General features: G+C 38.6%; 2 protein-coding genes and 1 long non-coding RNA gene across 4 annotated transcripts in view; 2 read left to right on the top strand and 1 right to left on the bottom strand.

The window, feature by feature from the left end:
- The first annotated feature begins 904 nt into the window (after positions 1-904).
- atpaf1 (ATP synthase mitochondrial F1 complex assembly factor 1) lies at positions 905-6126 on the top strand. Its single transcript, XM_084723546.1, has 9 exons — positions 905-1122; positions 2803-2911; positions 3144-3206; positions 3379-3441; positions 4145-4195; positions 4652-4699; positions 4917-5012; positions 5176-5283; positions 5559-6126. Exons 1-9 carry the CDS (start codon positions 905-907, stop codon positions 5739-5741), a joined length of 939 nt encoding a protein of 312 aa, XP_084579672.1. The 3' UTR covers positions 5742-6126.
- Positions 6127-8984: 2858 nt separating this feature from the next.
- On the top strand, positions 8985-13428 carry LOC146324239 (uncharacterized). 2 transcript variants are annotated; one of them, XR_014771222.1, is made up of 6 exons: positions 8985-10394; positions 10907-10947; positions 11321-11469; positions 12444-12685; positions 13002-13133; positions 13290-13428. It is a non-coding gene; the product is annotated as an uncharacterized LOC146324239 (long non-coding RNA). The 2 variants fall into 2 exon arrangements; XR_014771221.1 differs by lacking the exon at positions 8985-10394 and having other exon boundaries at positions 10862-10947.
- Positions 10675-18165, bottom strand: part of rhpn1 (rhophilin, Rho GTPase binding protein 1) — a 38714-nt gene continuing 31223 nt past the window's right edge. Inside the window, exons 5-15 of the mRNA XM_084723545.1 lie at positions 15134-15211; positions 14805-14929; positions 14531-14697; positions 14115-14302; positions 13872-14028; positions 13269-13397; positions 12950-13144; positions 12795-12871; positions 12508-12654; positions 11515-11667; positions 10675-11427 (exon numbers count right to left, since the gene is read on the bottom strand). Of these exons, the coding sequence (XP_084579671.1) occupies positions 11215-11427; positions 11515-11667; positions 12508-12654; positions 12795-12871; positions 12950-13144; positions 13269-13397; positions 13872-14028; positions 14115-14302; positions 14531-14697; positions 14805-14929; positions 15134-15211 (1629 nt within the window). The 3' untranslated portion in view covers positions 10675-11214. The remainder of the gene's footprint in view (positions 11428-11514; positions 11668-12507; positions 12655-12794; positions 12872-12949; positions 13145-13268; positions 13398-13871; positions 14029-14114; positions 14303-14530; positions 14698-14804; positions 14930-15133; positions 15212-18165) is intronic.

Here is an 18165-nt window from a genome sequence, read left to right as displayed (position 1 = left end):
CTCCAGTGGTCAGAATTTGTCAGGACAACAACAGCAACAGCCATGGTAGATTTGAAATTCTTTATTCACTGAAAAATCCCTCCAAAGTGTCAGTAGAGATGACAGACGACGGCTCAAAGTATGCAGGCTTTTGTTCTGGGTCTGTTTAATTTGGTTTATGCTTCTTAGTTCTGATGAAGGAAAATCTTAACGTTCCAGTTTACAGTGATATTTTAGTGATTTTAGTGAGCTACCAGCTTTGTGTCAATGGTTTGTGTTATGTATATATATATATATATATATATATATATATATATATATATATATATATATATATATATATATATACATATATATATATATATATATATATATACATATATATATATATATATATACATATATATATATATATATATATATACATATATATATGAAGTTAACTGTATTTAATATACATAAAGGAATATTGCTAAAGTGCAATCAAAAAGGTTAATGTCTTATTCAGTATAGTACAATCCACAACAGAACAGCAATATCAGAGAAAAATAAATTAATACATTAATAAAATAAAATTACGGGACAACAATAAATAATAATGAAATAAATAAATAAATAATTAAAAACACAAGTGGTCAAACAGGAAATAAGGTACTAAGGGTTTTTTTTTTTGTTTTTTGTTTTTTCTCCTTCTTCTTCTTCTTCTTCTTCTTCTTCTTCTTCTTCTTCTTCTTCTTCTTCTTCTTCTTCTTTGGAACATTTCACATTTTTATATAGAAAAAAGCAAATACATAGGAGACCAAACTTTATATTTTCATATGTTAGAATAGGAATAAGGTAATAATACTATCAATGCAATAATTGGCGTACAGTCAGTTTGCTCGGAACCAATGTTTGAAAAGCGCTCCCCGCCGGACTATTATAGATGTTGGACGGGAGCGATGACGGAAAGATGGCGGCGGCCATGGTACAAATGTCTTGTTTGTACCGGGGGATGTTAGCGGTCAGGGCCACCGGCATCAGGACAATGATTCCCGGGCTGGTCCCGTCACAGTTCCGAGCCTTCTCGGTGCGGAAGGATCCGGATCTGGAGGAGAACCCGTTCTACAACAAGTACCAGGACAAGATCCGGCAGCTGCGCAGGTCAGTGGCTCGTTCAGCTAACAGCAAGAAGCAACGAGATACCCGAAACTCCGTTAGGAAAGTCTCTTAATTTAGAAGTCAGTGGCTTCTCGACAGGTGTAGATACTATTTAGACTGTTGCCAAAGATTTAATCGATATTCTGATTAACTAGTTGTGTATTCGGTTTACATTTAGACTGTCAAACAGTGTGTCCATGTATAAAAGTCTAACATTTACAGCAGACTCGTCGCTGAAGCTCTGCATAATTCAGGAAATCGATTTAAATACACGTTCCTTGTAACCTAAATCTTATGCCGAAATGACTGATTAGTAATAGAGGTTTTATTCCCAGGCCTTTGGACTCATTTTCCAACGCTTTACCCTCCCTTCTATTATAAATACTGTACTTAAACTTTTCGCTTGACATCACCACCATATGATGGCTAACATTACTTTGCAAGCAGAGCTTTTCATAATAATTAAACCTTTGGGTTATTCTCAAAAAAAAAAGGAAAATAAAAGTAAGACATAAAACACACAAACTTCACATAGAAACCACAGCAATTCGTCATTCAGTTAAGCAGTTCCTCTTTTTATTTGTTTATTTGATTTTATTGTGAAGCACTTTGAGCTGCACTGTGTGGCATGAAAAGGGGTATACAGATAAAGCTTATAATAATAATAATAATAATGATAATAATAATAATAAAAGTAATAATAATAATAATAATAATGAATATTGTTATTTTTAAGTTCTTGGGACATTATTTTACCTCCAAAAAAGTCCCTGCTCTGGGTTATGGACATGAAGGACTGAACATTCGTGAAGCACGCACAGTATTTTATTTCAGCCACCATTCTTAAAAACCTGCAGCTGCAAACCAGTTTGTGTTTTTGTTTATTGTACTTTGACACATCAGCATGAAGTTACAGAAGAAAGTATACGACAGATGGACTGACGACAAAGTTGGGCCTTATTGAGCATTTATGCCGAGGACAAATCCTGTGGGAATTGTCCAGTTGTGCACAGAAACACTGTGTAAAAACAGCTGTGTCTTTTTTAAAGGGCTGCAATTAAGGATTATTTTCATTATCACAGTGACAGCACAGCCTTTGCCCTGCAGGGAGTCAGGTTTTCCTGTGCTCACTCAGTCTGCACTTTGTCAAGGTTCTTTTTAGTTGTTGATCAGCCACCATATTCAAATAATCTGCTGTGTACTGTTGAATTAGAGCCAGATATCACTGCATTTTGCTCTGTGCTTTTGTTTGTGTTTGCCAACAGGTGGTGTAATTTTGTTTTAATTGTTAGAATTTGGTTGAGTCTAACTGGTGATGTATCCTGAGGTGTAAGAGCACATTTGTATCCTCAGGATCCGCTGCTCCTCAGCTCTTGGCGTTGCAGGGCTTGATAATGATATGAAAGGGGGGTCCCTTAGTTTCAGATGTGTCCAAAAGGTAATCGCTTGTAGCTTTCCTGCACATATAGGAGAATCTTACAAAACTCTGCATGCAGAGTCTCAGTGGGATGTTTGAAATCTTGTTGTGTAATTAGACCCTACAGTCACTAACAGGCAGTCACATTTGCCAAAACTGTAAATTATTGCTGCAATTAACTTCATCACTGTCTAAAAGGGGATTTAGCCTCTTGAATTTTACTCACTTTATTTGGTGTTTGACTGATTTATTTAAATTGTTTTCAGTGCCAAACCGCAGGAGTACAAAACCCGACTGGAGAAGCGACATGAGGCCAAGAAGGAAATGCTCGGACACTCGAAGCAGGCGGAGTTCGTCAGGCTCATGGAGCAGGAGGTGGAGTATCAGAACACCATGAAAATGTCCTCTGAGGGTCCAGGAAGCTCTGAAATTTTAAACAAAATTCAAGTCAGAAACCTTGTAGCACTTTTTAATTTAAGTCCGAGTAGTTGGATGAAACAGTACTCCTGTCAGATGAAGGATTAGACATTTTTCTCTGGTTTAGTTTCTTCCTTCGCCTTGAGCCCAGTTTCTGAATGTGATGTCACGTTTGTCTTGATCCTGGCAGTTGGAGAAAAGGGACAAGATGGCTGCCGGCGATGGAGCATCAGGAGGTTTCACAAAGAACAAGGTGAAATGAATAGAGGAGCCATTTAATCAGCCGTAATATTACTTTTGCCTCTATTTAAGTTTATTCTGTTTCTGTGGTTATATTCAGGGATTCCCTGATTACTTTTTAAATTAATGATGATGATGAAGAGGATGAAGTGTCCCCTGATAACAGACTGTAATGTGTTCTTCAGACTCTGGGCTCCATCCTCAACATGGAGATGATCAAGGACAAGACGGGCGAGGAGATTGCAGAGGTGGGTCTGTGGGGGGCGTGGCCCGTGAGTTATGAACCAGCCGTAGGGCTGTCGACCCCTCAGGTCACCAGGAACAGGTTCTCTTATTCCCTTGGTCTCCAGGAAAACTGGTGAAATTGCTTGTAGTTTTTGTGCTCAAGCCACCAGAACATCCTATCAGATCATCTTATTTGCGCTCCAAAACTGGAAACATTCAGTTTAGTTTTAAACTGAATTCAGTCTGGTTTGTATGGTTGGTTTGGTTTTTATTTTCTTCCTGCTTCTGTTAATGGTTTTAATTCACGTGTCATTTTTTCTCAATCAGCTGTTGGTCTTAATTATCATTTTATCTTATTTTCTTCTTAGGTTTAATTCACACTTCTTATACATTTTTTGGGGGCGGTTGCTGGTCTTGTATTTTTTATTCCAATTTTCACAGCGGTTTTTATCTCACATGTATTATTTATGGTTCTGTTTTCATTGTGTTTACTTAGGTCTTATGTTTTAGTATTAAACTCTACATAATTTTTGTTGCTGTATTTTCTGTTGTAGCTCACGCTCTGTGCAGGACATTGTGAAATATACCACATCAACAAAGTTTTGCTTTCTTGATTTTTGACGGTGCTTCTCAGCCTGTAACTGCTGAGTCACATTGTTCATGGTTCTGCAGTCGAAACATTTGAACTGTTCTTTGCTTTGACCTTTTGTGTGCCCCTTTTCTCAGATTTGGATGAAATATTATTCGACCAAAGACACAATCAGCGCCGTCATCCCGGTGAGTTTAACACCAGAGAACATGTTCATGCTGCACACAAAGTCTCTACATTTCATATTTTTCATGCTTGAACTGAATAAACAGAATTTGGTCCCCTTGCAGAAGACCATGTCCGTTTTTTACTCCTGTGTGTTTGTATCTGTCTTTTTTTGTTAACATGATCTTTTAAATCTATGATGGGCAATTGCACCATAAGTTTTTTTTTTTTTTGGCTATTCCAGTTCCAGCAGGACACATAAATCTCCTCACCTTCTTACTTGAAAATCCTGAACCTTGAGCTGTTGAAAGGTTTTATTTTTCCTGGACTCACTAGTTGAAAATGACTCACATGATTCCCTCCTCCATTTTTTTGCACTTGCACAATGAAGCTTGTAAATGCAACAATTTTTGCTAAACAGACAGTTTTACAGATCCAACCAGTGATGATCCAATAACCTGTCTTCTCTTCTGTTGCAGGCACAGATTTACGAGCTGATTTTCAGCAGATCAAAGTCCTGCCAGATGGTGAGATCGCTGCAGCTCACACTGAGACATGTTCTGTTATTAAAACCACAAACAGTGGTTCAGTTTGTGTCCAGGTTTTGGCTAAATGGCTGCAATTTACCAAATTATTTAGATTTTCCTGTTTCTAATCACCCAGCTAGAATTTGCATCATGTTTTTCCTCTTTATTTTTCTCATCTGATCGCCATAATAACCTCTCTCTCTGTGGTTTCTCTCAGTTCCTCTACGCTTTGCCTCAGAAGGAGGGTTATGAGTTCTTCATTGGTCAGTGGTCCGGACACGAGCTCCATTTCACCTCCCTCATCAACGTCCAGGTAAACCACTTCACATGCAGCTGGGGAAGTCCAACACTGTGTGAGCTTCTAACAGCTCTGCTTTCATGTGCAGGTCACCCTGAAACTCAAACAGTCAACCAGCTGGCTAACTTCAGCCTTTCAGTAAATGGCTTTTAAGTTTTCTCTCCCTGTTCCTATCCAGACGATGGGCGAAAACGCCCCCAGTCAGCTGATCCTTTATCACTACCCAGACCTGAAGGAGGAGAAGGGTGTGGTCCTCGTGACGGCCGAGATGGACCCCAAGTTCATAGTAAGTCCTCCACCTGCGTGGACTCAACTGGCTGCAGGCTACACCAGTTTTACAGTTTTGCACGTCATGTTCTGTTATGTACAGATACCATTCAACACGTGGCCAAAAGTCTGTGGACGATTCTTTTAACAATCCCATATAAGTGTAACCTTCAGGTGTCCACTTACTTTTGACCATCATCAGACCAGAATAATGAAATAAACCGATTCAAGACTGAATCATTGGCTGTATGTTAAACCATCAACCAACCAACCACCACCTCCTCCTCCTCGCAGACTGTCCACCAGGCTCAGTGCTTGGCCAATCAGGTGCAGCTGTTCTACGGCACGCAGAGGCAGGAGACGTACCGATTGGTGGAGACATTTAACCACCACCCTACGGAGTTCAAACACATGCTGGTGATAGCGGAGCTGGAACAGAGCGGCTTGGGGACGGCGGTCGCCCCCGGAGGATCGTAGGGAGACGAGAGACAGACTGAAGTTGGATTTCCATGAACTGTTGGTCTTCATTTAAAGTCACAGAGATATCTGCTTCTTCATTCAGCACTTTCCATCAGGACATGCCTGTTCTTCTTGCCATATATAGAGTCTGCAGCAGCAGCGAAAGAATTTAACGGAGCGTCAGCAGCTTCTCATGAACTGTCTGGGACTGGATCATGTCATGACATCTGCTACACACCTTTAATTCTGCATAAAGAATAATTTAGTATAGATCAGTTCTATAATAAACGAATCCCACTGTATCCTACCCTCCATGTTAGACCAGACCAGAAGGACTTTGTTAGCTCAGGAGCTATCACTGAAACCCACATGACGTTCAATAAATCATCTTCAAAAGCCCAAATCTTTAAATCTGACTGCTTTCATGATGAAATTTTCCCAATAGAGTGATGAAGGGATGGTGAATTTTTGTTGGCCGATTCAGAAGTTGGCATCGCTCTGGTTCTCTGCACAAAAAGCCCAATCTTGGATTAGTGCAGAAAACTTTTTTTGTTGAGCAAGATAATCTTCACAGATGAACACTACTTTTCTGACTTTTTCTTTAAGTGCAAATGCAATCACCAGCAGCGAGGTTCTCAATATTTTCTCAGCCAAGGACCTCTTTCAAGATAGAAAATAAACCAGGAACCCATGTGGAATAATTTGATGTAGCAGTCTACTTAGTTATGTGAAAGAGCAACACAAGAAAAATGTATTAGAAACTTTTTAAACTTTTTAAATATCACAGTTATCGTCAATGCCGGTATATCGCGACACCCCGTGTCAACACAGAATACCCACTACACACAAATAAAGACTCTTAGTGCGTATGTAAAATAAAACGTGGAATTTGATTATTTTAAATAAAATGCAGCAAAATAAAATTTGAATTTAGAAAATATAAAAATCTAAACATGGGCCTAGCTAGGGATAATGATGAGTTTTCACAGACCCCCTGGCAAAAGTTCTACTGACCTCTGATCCCTGTTTGAGAACAACACCATGGTCAGAAAATAATAAAAAAATATCAATCATCGTTTCTCAAAGCCCAAGATGAAGCGCTAAAATGTTTACTGTCACAGAGGAGCAAAGAAATCAAAACATATTCACATTTAAGAAGCTGAAATCAGAAAAAAAATTACTCTTTTCTTAAAAAATTAGTCAAATTGATTAATTGATTATCAAAATAATTAAATTATTTATTTTTTAAGGATTTATACTTATGAAATATATGTAATTCATGACATGTTTTCGGTTCGCTTTAATTTCCAAACTTAAAAACACTCCTGTCCCAAACAAGGATTCAGAACCTCCACAGTGTCTTATTGATGCTGCCACTGGGGGGCGACAAAGTCACATATATTCAAACTCTACACACAGGTTTATTCAAGTGTGTCATGTGGTTTCCAGCCAGCAGCTGTGATTCATTAACTCCAACATGTTGATGAGGATGTCATGGCTGCTGCTGTGGTGCATGAGGACGTCACCCTGGAGGTATGTTAACACTCAGCCAGGTTACATAAAATTTATTACACGACAAGACACCAGAATTCAGTTCAGTTCCAGTAGCACAGGCCTGTTGATCATGTTATGAGCTTTGGAGGTTTATTTTCACTTCTGCATTTAATATTTTGAATCCATTTCAGCCCCAGAGGAAGCAGTAGAAGGAGAATGGTGGCAGAAGCAAGAAGCTCAGCCTGGTAGCAGTGCAGCAGAGGAAGGTACCATCTCACAGGTATAAACCAGGCTCTCCATCTCCTCAAGATGTCCACATCCTCAGCAGAAGGTAACTAAGTACATTTACTAAACTACTGTACTTAAGAACATGTTCACAGTACTAGTACTTTGCTTAAATATTTCCATTATATGTGACCTGATACTTCTACTTCACTACATCTCAGAGGCAAATAATGTACTTTTTACTCAACTCCATTTGTTTGACTGGCAAGGAAATGTTTTCAGAGGGTTTGCTCCATTATTCAGATGAGGGGAGCTTTTCATATTGAGTTGAAGTTTCACTGATCTGTTGGACTGAGGGAGCAGAACACTAGATTGTGTATAGAGTATAAAGAAAAAAATATTTGATCTGGACAGATGTGGTCATTACAAGAGGTTTCCACTGTAATATTATTCAGAGAAACTCAACAATTGACCCTTCCTAAGTCCCGCCCCTTTCTGCTCTCATGCTGCAGTGACAGTTGAGCAATCTTGGTACCTCAGACGACTTTCCTCGTTTTCTGTAAAAACAACATATAAGGTCACATCTTGAGTTAACCAATACAAGCAAAACACTTGATAACTGGGTAGATAATTAATTATGTAAATTAGCTGGCTAGTTAGCTAGTGTTTTGCTGAGATAAGCTAACTTAAGATGTGAATATGTTGCTTTTATATGTATATAGGCCCAATGTCTGATAACCATCTTATTCTATAACACAGCACATCGAAGTTAAAAAAAAAAAAACAAAGGGAAAAAACACCACTGACCGAGGTACCAAGCTTGTTCTATTGTCATTAGAGCAAAGAGGTAAAAGGGGCAGAAGTTGGAAGTCTAGGCCTTTATCAGGGATGGTTCAGGGCTCACCTGGTGCTGGAGACCAGGGCATGGCCATCTAGAGTCAAAATATCTTTAGTTAATGTGCATTAAAGTAAAGATATGAGTTTATTTAATGGTACAATTGTGGTTAGGATTAGAACAGATGATACAGTGGTTGCTTGCCACTCCTCCATTTTTTTTTAACACCTAAAAAAAAAAAAAAGGCAGCACAGCATGCCCTGCATTTTGTGCTCTGTCTGATCAGGCCCCTAGAATAAACCGCTGTGAAACAACCAGAAAACATTTTATTTCTGATTCACTGCTTTGTCTCCCTCTTGAGTTTGCCAGAGAAGAGGCCAATTTTGAATGGTGTTTCTACAAACGGCGACCGACAAATCCTGCGTATTCTACCTTTGATGACTAGACCAACCTGTACTTGTCACAACGTGTCAAGAACATTCAAACAGATGAAGCTGATAATAGTTCATCATTCAACTTTTATTGAATTTATACATGAAAAATACTGTGCAAATCCCCAGATGCAGCTCAGGGATGGTCAGATATTCAGTCAAAAACACAAAAAAAGGAAAAGTTATTCCTTGACAAACATTTACTCACTCACACACATACAGAGCACAGAGCTGAAGAGGAAGACTTGACCTGTTACTTTGTGATCAAAACCTTTAAATCAGAAATTAATTTTATGATTTTGAGAGTAAAACAGTAAAAAAAAAAAAACTTTTCAATTGCATGATAAATTGTCAATACTGTTTTTATAGTCGCTAAACTTATTTCATGAATACAGGAAACCAAAAGAAAGGAAAAAAACAACAGAACAATTATGTTGCAATCGTGTGAAAACGTGATAAATCATTGTTTGTCCTCTCTGGCTTTCCGTACTCAGGACTATGGACCACCATGGCACAAACATTGTACAGACAAAACAAAAACACACAGCAGAAATTTTTAGCTGGATCAAACAATTATGTGCTACAATTTTCACAATTCTAGTCGTATCAAAATCTTACAAAACGTTCAAACAATGTTAATTAAAAGAAACATTTTTTTCCACTAACATCCTCATCTATTGTTACTAATATTGGATGACTGTAACGTACAGTACAGTGGCTGGACTTCAACAAACGTTCGCGTTCTCACAAACCATTAACACCACAATAGATATGACACAACACAACGTCTCAATGTGAGTGTTTCATGCTCATTATTGGAACATCAAGTCACAACTACATTATTAACAAGAGATTTGTCCTCAATATTCACAGTGCAGTAAAAAATACTACAAAAAAACCCTCTGAAGTGCTTTTAATCATCTAAAAATGACAAAAATAAACACAAAAATATTTCTCCAACAACACTGATCTGAAGATGAGTTCAACAATAATGTTAAGTATCAGTGGTGAACGGATCCAAATCAATCAAAAAGGTTAAAGATGGTTTGTGGAGCACGTCAGTGGTTTAACAAGTGACTGCTGCAGTTTTCTGTAAACTCAGAGACCATTTAAAGAGACAGTTCACTCTAAAATCAATGATAGATAGATTTCCTCTCTTCTGTAGTGCTATTTAACCATCTAGATGTTTTTGGTGCGAGTTGCAGAGTTTTGGAGATACTGAGCATAAAGATCAACGCCTTCTCTCCAGTCTAATGGAAATAAATGGCACAAAATATACATGTGAAAAATTCAAAACCAGTGTCTCTTTCCAAAAATCATGTCCTGGCTACTTAGGATAACCCACACACCTTGTTGTGAGCAATTTCATGTAAGAATTATTTTATTCCTACGGTAGATTCTACTGCTTTGCCCTCTTGATTTGTTTACATCACTTATATTAATGTTGCAGTACAAGGTTTGTGTACGGTTGAGTGAAGCTTTCGGTAATGTTTTCATTAATTCTGTCTATAACTTTTGCCAGCTGCAGGACACTCTGATTTTATACACTCACCATCTAAGATTTTCCTTCCTTGTGTTCTGTCTCGGCACAGCTTTAGACTCCACGGCAGTGCAGTGCAGCACACTCCTCTGAGGCCGGATTGTTCAACTCTGGGAAATGACCATGGACGAGAGAAACCCATCCAGGTGATCCATTTGACTGATGGTCAATACAAATTCTAAGGTCTTTACCAGTTTAAATGCATGAAATGAGAAAACTGCATCACTGTTTAGCTATTAGGAGCCCAAATCCTCTTGCCAGTCAGGTGAAAAACTAAGCTATGTCTTTGCCAATCAAAGATCGTTGTTGTTACACAGTAAAAACTAAAGAATAAGGGTCCGTTCTGTCTGCCTCCATCAGACTGGATGAATTTGACATATACAACTACATTATTGATTCTTCAAGTAATGTATTTCAGACTTTCCATATTGTCAAGACACTTTATTTTGCCGTTTAGGTCTTGTTGAACCAAACTCCTAGCAGGTGTTTTATGGTAGCAACTTTTTTTTTTTTCACTTTTACTAAGTCTATTTTCCAAATCACTTCAATCTACAGACACAGTTGGCACACCTGTCATTTACTCTGTAACAACATTAACTGACTTGTGATGACAAACATACTGATTGGCTGCTTTTACAGTGCTTGTTTTCACCCAAAGGTGGCAGCAGTAGTAACCTCCTGCCTCATCACGCTTGAAAGGTAAAAAAAATAGCAATAATTTACATGCTACATGTTAAATGGTGTTCTATCTAGTACACTGCTTCCACATGTTTGATTGGTCAACCAGGTCACCAGATACTGGATTGTGCTGCAGAACATTTCTCCTGGGCTAAACCTGTGCAGCAGCGTCCTGATCCTGCTGACGTTTCTTGGTGCAGGACTCCTGTCGGTCTGAACGTGGTCCCGATTGTACCATGTGCTCCACATGCGCTGTGATTCCCTGAGTGGTTCCTCCGCGGTCCTGTCTCAGTACATGGCCTCAGTGTCTCTGATGCTCCCAAACGACAAACTGAAAGTGCTTCCTAGTCTCTTGGTGACCCCGCTGCCGTCCCTCTTCTTCTTTCTGTTCCAGTTCAACAAGGAGGCAGAGCTCTGGCCCTTAGCTCCACCCAGCAGACGCTGCCGAGTGTTTTCTTTATCACTGCTGTGGGACAGCATGATGGTCCTCCTCTCCACCTGCTAACACACACACACACAGATCACGTCTTGGTCAGTACACAGGTAAGCACACATGCATTGAAACAGCAGCCACTCACACTCACTCACCTGTGTGTCATGTGAGTGTAGTGTGACCACATGGAGCTCCACTCCTCTGTCGCTGCAGCTCTTTAGCATGTGGACCACCTCGCCATGTTTGGCCCATTTACAGTCCTGTCCGTCTACTGCGACTATGTAATCTCCTTCCCTCAGTCCCGCCTCCTGCACAACAAATAATTGGAAAGAAGTGAAAATCAAAATCATTTGTTAATCACTAAAAAAGGGTGACATATTTTGTATTTTCAACACATGCAGGTCAACTACTAGATGTTAAAGTTTGTGGTTGACATCCAGTCTGAAACTCTTTTCTACCACTGGTTGTCAGACACCTAGAATAATCTGAGCCTGTCAGTGGCAAAACAAGAACATCATGGACATTAATAGGACAACATTTTCTGTAATTGTTACACTGCAACCAGTTTCATGGCTGATGACCACAGCACTTTCTGTCAATATTGGACCAATTTCAAAAATTGTTGTCTCTATTGGTCACTGAGACACAAACAATGTGTGAAAAAGTTGAAAAATATCAAAGTTGTTTTTTTGTATTTAAGGTTGTCTGAATGTAAGTAGCTTTGTTTCCAGATTACAAAGAAAAGTAATCTATATACTTTGATCAAAAATAACCAGGAGCAGATTTAAATTTCATTCAGTTTAAACTGTTTTTTCCAGCTGGATTTTATGTCTATATGAATTTAAGATTACTGAGTATCCTGCTGGTACAAGACACTGTTCACTGCACTTAACAGAAATCAGTCCTTTTGTAGAACACCTCAGAAATTTATCCAGCAATAGAAAATGGAGAGAAAAAGCAAAATGAGCTACAAATTAGGCATTAGTCTTATAAAAAAGATATATATATATATTTTTTTTTTAAACTGCAGAAAACATACAAACAAATCTAACTTTTTGCCTCGAATCGTCTCTTTGTTTTACAGAATGTGGGAGACCTGATCAGTAGTGCAGTAGCTGATACACATAAAGGTCAGTGGAGTCTCTTACCGCTGCGCAGCCTCCAGGCACCACTCCAGCCACAAGGACAGGGGAGTCTCCCCTGAGTGTGAGACCCAGTCCACCCTCTCCCCTCTGCAGGCAGATCACACGTGAGGGACCCCAGCGAGCCCGGGCACAAAACACTGACAGCGGCCCCTGCAACACACGAAGAGTCATCTTCAGTCAGGTACCAGAACGTGCTGCTGTTTAATTGGCTCTATGTTTTTCATCACTGTGAGGCAGTAAATGTGTGCGTTTCCCTGAAATATGTCAGATTGTTAATCAACAAGTCTTACCAGTCTTTGGAAGATATCAGTAACTTGGACTGTGGAGAAGTTGGGGGGAGTGATGTCTGGTTTCTGATGGGTGTGAGCTGATAACAGAAGACACAACAATCACTTACTGTCACTTAACTATAAAATCATATCACTGATAGGAAGCAGATGCTTACACTGTATCTCTGGAGCCTCTGCGGTTTCATCAAAGTCGTCCTCTCTGTCCAGCTCTGAGTACTTGTCCAGTGATCGTTTGTGTGTGAGAGACAGCACGTCCTGCAGGATGTCCATCTTCCTCAGGATCTTACACAGACTGTGGACACGCATGGCCTCCTCATGTCTGATGACTGCACGCCGCAGGTGAGCTTTACCTGCACACATCATTTTGTGCATTATTTCACAAAAACGTATCTGCCACTGACAGCAGCTACCTGGTGTCTCCACTGCTGTGTATTTGGACTAAACATTTAATATTCCTTGCACTCTAGAACTCACCGAGCTTTCTTCTTTTTTCAGGGTCTCGTAAAACCTGGCTGAGCGGCGGCCCTGCAGGAACGTTGATGTAGAACTGGAGGAAAGCCTTCTCTGCTTCCTCATCACCTGCCTCCTCCTCCTCAGCAGACACTGTAGAATAAGGCATTCCAAGTTAACAGACAGTACATTTTCTATCAAAAGCCCCAGAAAATATATTTAAATAAAATGACAACATATTACTGTGGACCTAGCCTGCCTCTCTCAGTGCCTCAGCAGATTTCAACAACTCTTTAGTTTCACCCTCCACATTTGACTCTTCTTTGTCTCTTGTCCATGTCCTATCTCAGCCCTTTCTTTCAAACATCACTGTCACATTTTTCTCTTAAACTCTGTTGCAGTTTGGCAAGAACTTGCAAAGCAGACAGCTGTAGTAGTCCTGCTTTTTTCACAAACAAAACCATTAAGTTTTTTAAATAATTCAATAATATAACTGAATTTAGAAGATGTTGACAGCACTAGTACATATGCAATATACAGTATGTGTGTATGTGAATGTCATGTAGATACCGCTTTACCTAAAAATATATATAAATGAAATGTTCAGAGTGGTTTGGTGTGACTTACATGTGTGGTCGCAAAGAGCAACAGCAGCGTAGTAGTGTGAGAGGGCGCGGAAGTGTTCAGATTTGACCTGAACCATCGACGCCCAAGAAAACGGCACGTAGTCCTTCATCAGAGGCTGCGTCATGGTCTGCTGCACTAACAAGTAGACGTCTGACACCTACAGGACACACATGTACGGCGTGAGTCACTTTATAACAACAGTAACAGCAACAAGGCACAATAACCAGAGATGTGTTAACTCACCCGTGCAGCCTCTTGTGCCAGTCGCAGTTGGGAAGTGAAGTGCGTGTCCTGTGTGGTGAGTGTGACACGTTCAAACACACACTCCTGCACCTGGGCAACCATCAGCCGGACCAGCATGCAAAGCGACGGACTACTCATGTCCAGACTCGGCGCGTTGGAGAAATTCTCCTTCAGATAATTAAATGCACCTAAACACAAACAAGGAAATGGACATGTAGTAAGACATAGGCAAAACAGAATAATTTTGTTGTTAAACAATTTGTCAATTGAAATTACATTTACACAGGAGTTTTTAATCACTTTATCAAATAAAAAATAGTGAACATTTTCTGGTCACATTGTGCTATATTTTGGCAGATATGGTTAACAGACTTGGCTACTTTAATGTATGTGGTAAGTATGTGGTGTTTCAGTACCTGCAGCTCTTTGAAAGGCATCTATAGCTTTGTCTATTCCAGCTGTAGCAGAACGGTCCTGCCGAGCTCCGATCTGTGTGTACAGAGCGCCAATATTGAACAACACACTTCCTTTCTCAAAGGCCAATGTACGCTGACACGACGGGACGCCTGTCAGAGAGTCGTACCTGAGGGACAGACGAGAAGGAATCAAATTACTCCATGCAACTTGTTGTCTTTTGTCAGTAGCACAGGATTCAATAACCCTTTACATTAAGAAATGTTCATGTCCTACCAGTGGAAGTGCACGCCCAGGTTCCTGTTTAAGGGGAAGAATCGCTGGTCCAGGTAGTACATCTGGTTGTAGTACTCCATCAGTAGCTCCAGGCCAGCCTGGTTACGACTGGGTGTACGCATGGCCTGGCCAAAACAGCAACAGCACACATAAATATACATCTAATGTCATAGACTGATATTTTTTTTTTTATTATTCTTTCCACAGTTTTCCCCTCTCTGACAGGAGGTACATGGTGATTTTCTACAACCCCCTCAATGAAAACCAGATTTAATACTAACCTAGATCAGGGTTTGTTTGTGTGAAATTGTATGAGTGCATTTATTAACCTGTCTGAGCTCCATAAGCTCCTTGATCTCCTTGTCGTACAGGGAGCTGTCCTCTCCGTAGTGCTCACAGATGAAGTCCTGAGGGGAGAAAGACGGTCACATGATGACAAATCTGGTCCACAGCTGAAGTTTTGTCTAATATTTAAACAAACTGCAGAGTTATTCACTGAGCTTGAGTGTTCCTCAGATGTCTTGTGCAAAATATATAAATCAAAAAATGTCAAATTAGGAAGAACAGGTTTGTTGTATGATCATACAGGGAAAATAAGTATCAAGCAAGAAATATTTGTTTACAGTCACTAGAAATCACTGGCTTTTTGTCTTCATTGTAGAGTTTTCACATTAAACTCCAGCAAACCAGAAAGTCAAACTTTGATACATATTGAATTAATGTTTATAGGACAAATCACTTTATTTGAAGGGGTGTGCATAAGACTGAACCATGACACTTGTCGTAAACATGTCTTTATGAATACTTACGATTTTTAGGTCAACAATTTTTACCACTGATTTAACACTTCTTTAACGTGTTAAGCTACACTGTGTCATGTTTGGAGCATGTTTTTTTTCCAGACGTGCCAGATGCTGAAAGTAGGCAGGGGTGAAGAGAAAACAATAGAGGGAGAAACGTGATTTTGCCTTTGGTTTCAGTTATAATTTGATTTTGCTCATTTCGATTGCTTTTTGGTTTTGTGTGAAATTTGGCACCCCTATTTATGACTGCTGTCATTAAGTGTCATTGATTCAATTATGTCATTTTTTAATGCAAAGTTGACACTATTCAGGAACCCTCACTTTGCATTAGCAATTTTTTTTTTTTTTGCATTAGCATTTTTAGATGCCATGGCGAATGTGTGCCGTTATCAAAGCTGAAGGTGGTCCAATGAAATATTAGTGTGTGACATTTTTTTTAGCCAGGCAGTATAGAAGGGCATTAGAAGGAAATCTCCCTTTTCTACTTTCTTTACTTTTTGTTTAAGTTGTTGTCGACTCCAGTGAAAGGTTATCCTCACTTCACCTGGTTCACTGTCTTGACTTTGGCCTCTCTGCTCTGCTGTCCACTGTGTGCAGGAGTGTAGCACCCAATAATGTAATCATTTACTGAAAATGTAATAATGCCTGAAAATGTAATGAAATTTGCACTTAACTCAATCGAAAATGTAATAAAACTCAATAATGCAATAACTTGACTAATAATGTAATAAAATATTCTGACTGATATTGTAATAACATTTTTACCGATAATGTAGTATTACATTATCGGTAAAAATGTTATTACAATATCATAATGTAATACCTTATTACATTATTGGAGACTTATTACATTTTCAGGTGGGTCATTTTTTTAAAGAAAATGATGTAAAACTTGACAGATAATGTAATATAGAGTTCTACATTTTGTGTTTTGAGAATCCAAGACTGCTATATAGCCTACACTGGATTTGAAACAACAGAATGACTGTACGTATGTATGATTTCAGGCTTGACTGTATGTATGTATGTATGTATGTATGTATGTATGTATGTATGTATGATTTCAGGCTTGACTCTATGTATGTATGTATGTATGTATGTATGTATGTATGTTTGATTTCAGGCTTGACTGTATGTATGTATGATTTCAGGCTTGACTGTATGTATGTATGTATGTATGTTTGATTTCAGGCTTGACTGTATGTATGTATGTATGTATGATTTCAGGCTTGACTATGTATGTATGTATGATTTCAGGCTTGACTATGTATGTATGTATGATTTCAGGCTTGACTGTATGTATGTATGTATGTATGTATGTATGTATGTATGTATGTATGTATGTATGTATGATTTCAGGCTTGACTGTATGTATGTATGTATGTATGTATGATTTCAGGCTTGACTGTATGTATGTATGTATGTATGATTTCAGGCTTGACTGTATGTATGTATGTATGTATGATTTCAGGCTTGACTGTATGTATGTATGTATGTATGTATGTATGATTTCAGGCTTGACTTTATGTATGTATGTATGTATGTATGATTTCAGGCTTGACTGTATGTATGTATGTATGTATGATTGATTTCAGGCTTGACTGAATGTATGTATGTATGTATGTATGTATGATTTCAGGCTTGACTGTATGTATGTATGATTTCAGGCTTGACTGTATGTATGTATGTATGTATGTTTGATTTCAGGCTTGACTGTATGTATGTATGTATGAATGTATGATTTCAGGCTTGACTGTATGTATGTATGTATGATTTCAGGCTTGACTGTATGTATGTATGTATGAATGTATGATTTCAGGCTTGACTGTATGTATGTATGTATGTATGTATGTATGTATGTATGTATGTTTGATTTCAGGCTTGACTGTATGTATGTATGTATGTATGTATTAATGTATGATTTCAGGCTTCACTGTATGTATGTATGTACGTATGTATGATTTCAGGCTTGACTGTATGTATGTATGTATGATTTCAGGCTTGACTGTATGTATGTATGTATGTATGTATGTATGTATGTATGTATGTTTGATTTCAGGCTTGACTGTATGTATGTATGTATGTATGTATGTATGTATGTATGTATGTTTGATTTCAGGCTTGACTGTATGTATGAATTTATGTATGTATGTATGTGTGATTTCAGACTTGACTGTATGTATGTATGTATGTATGTATGTATGTGTGATTTCAGGCTTGACTGTATGTATGTATGTATGTATGTTTGATTTCAGGCTTGACTGTATGTATGTATGTATGTATGTATGATTTCAGGCTTGTATGTATGTATGTATGTATGTATGTATGTATGTATGTTTGATTTCAGGATTGACTGTATGTATGTATGTATGTATGATTTCAGGCTTGACTGTATGTATGTATGTATGTATGTATGTATGTATGTATGTATGTATTAATGTATGATTTCAGGCTTCACTGTATGTATGTATGTACGTATGTATGATTTCAGGCTTGACTGTATGTATGTATGTATGATTTCAGGCTTGACTGTATGTATGTATGTATGTATGTATGTA

This window comes from Lutjanus erythropterus, chromosome 7 (genome assembly GCF_056507025.1).
Source record: "Lutjanus erythropterus isolate fLutEry1 chromosome 7, fLutEry1.hap2, whole genome shotgun sequence".
Lineage (NCBI taxonomy): Eukaryota > Metazoa > Chordata > Actinopteri > Lutjaniformes > Lutjanidae > Lutjanus > Lutjanus erythropterus.
The sequence above is the reverse complement of the archived record's forward strand: the minus strand, read 5'-3'. Positions and strand labels throughout refer to the sequence as shown.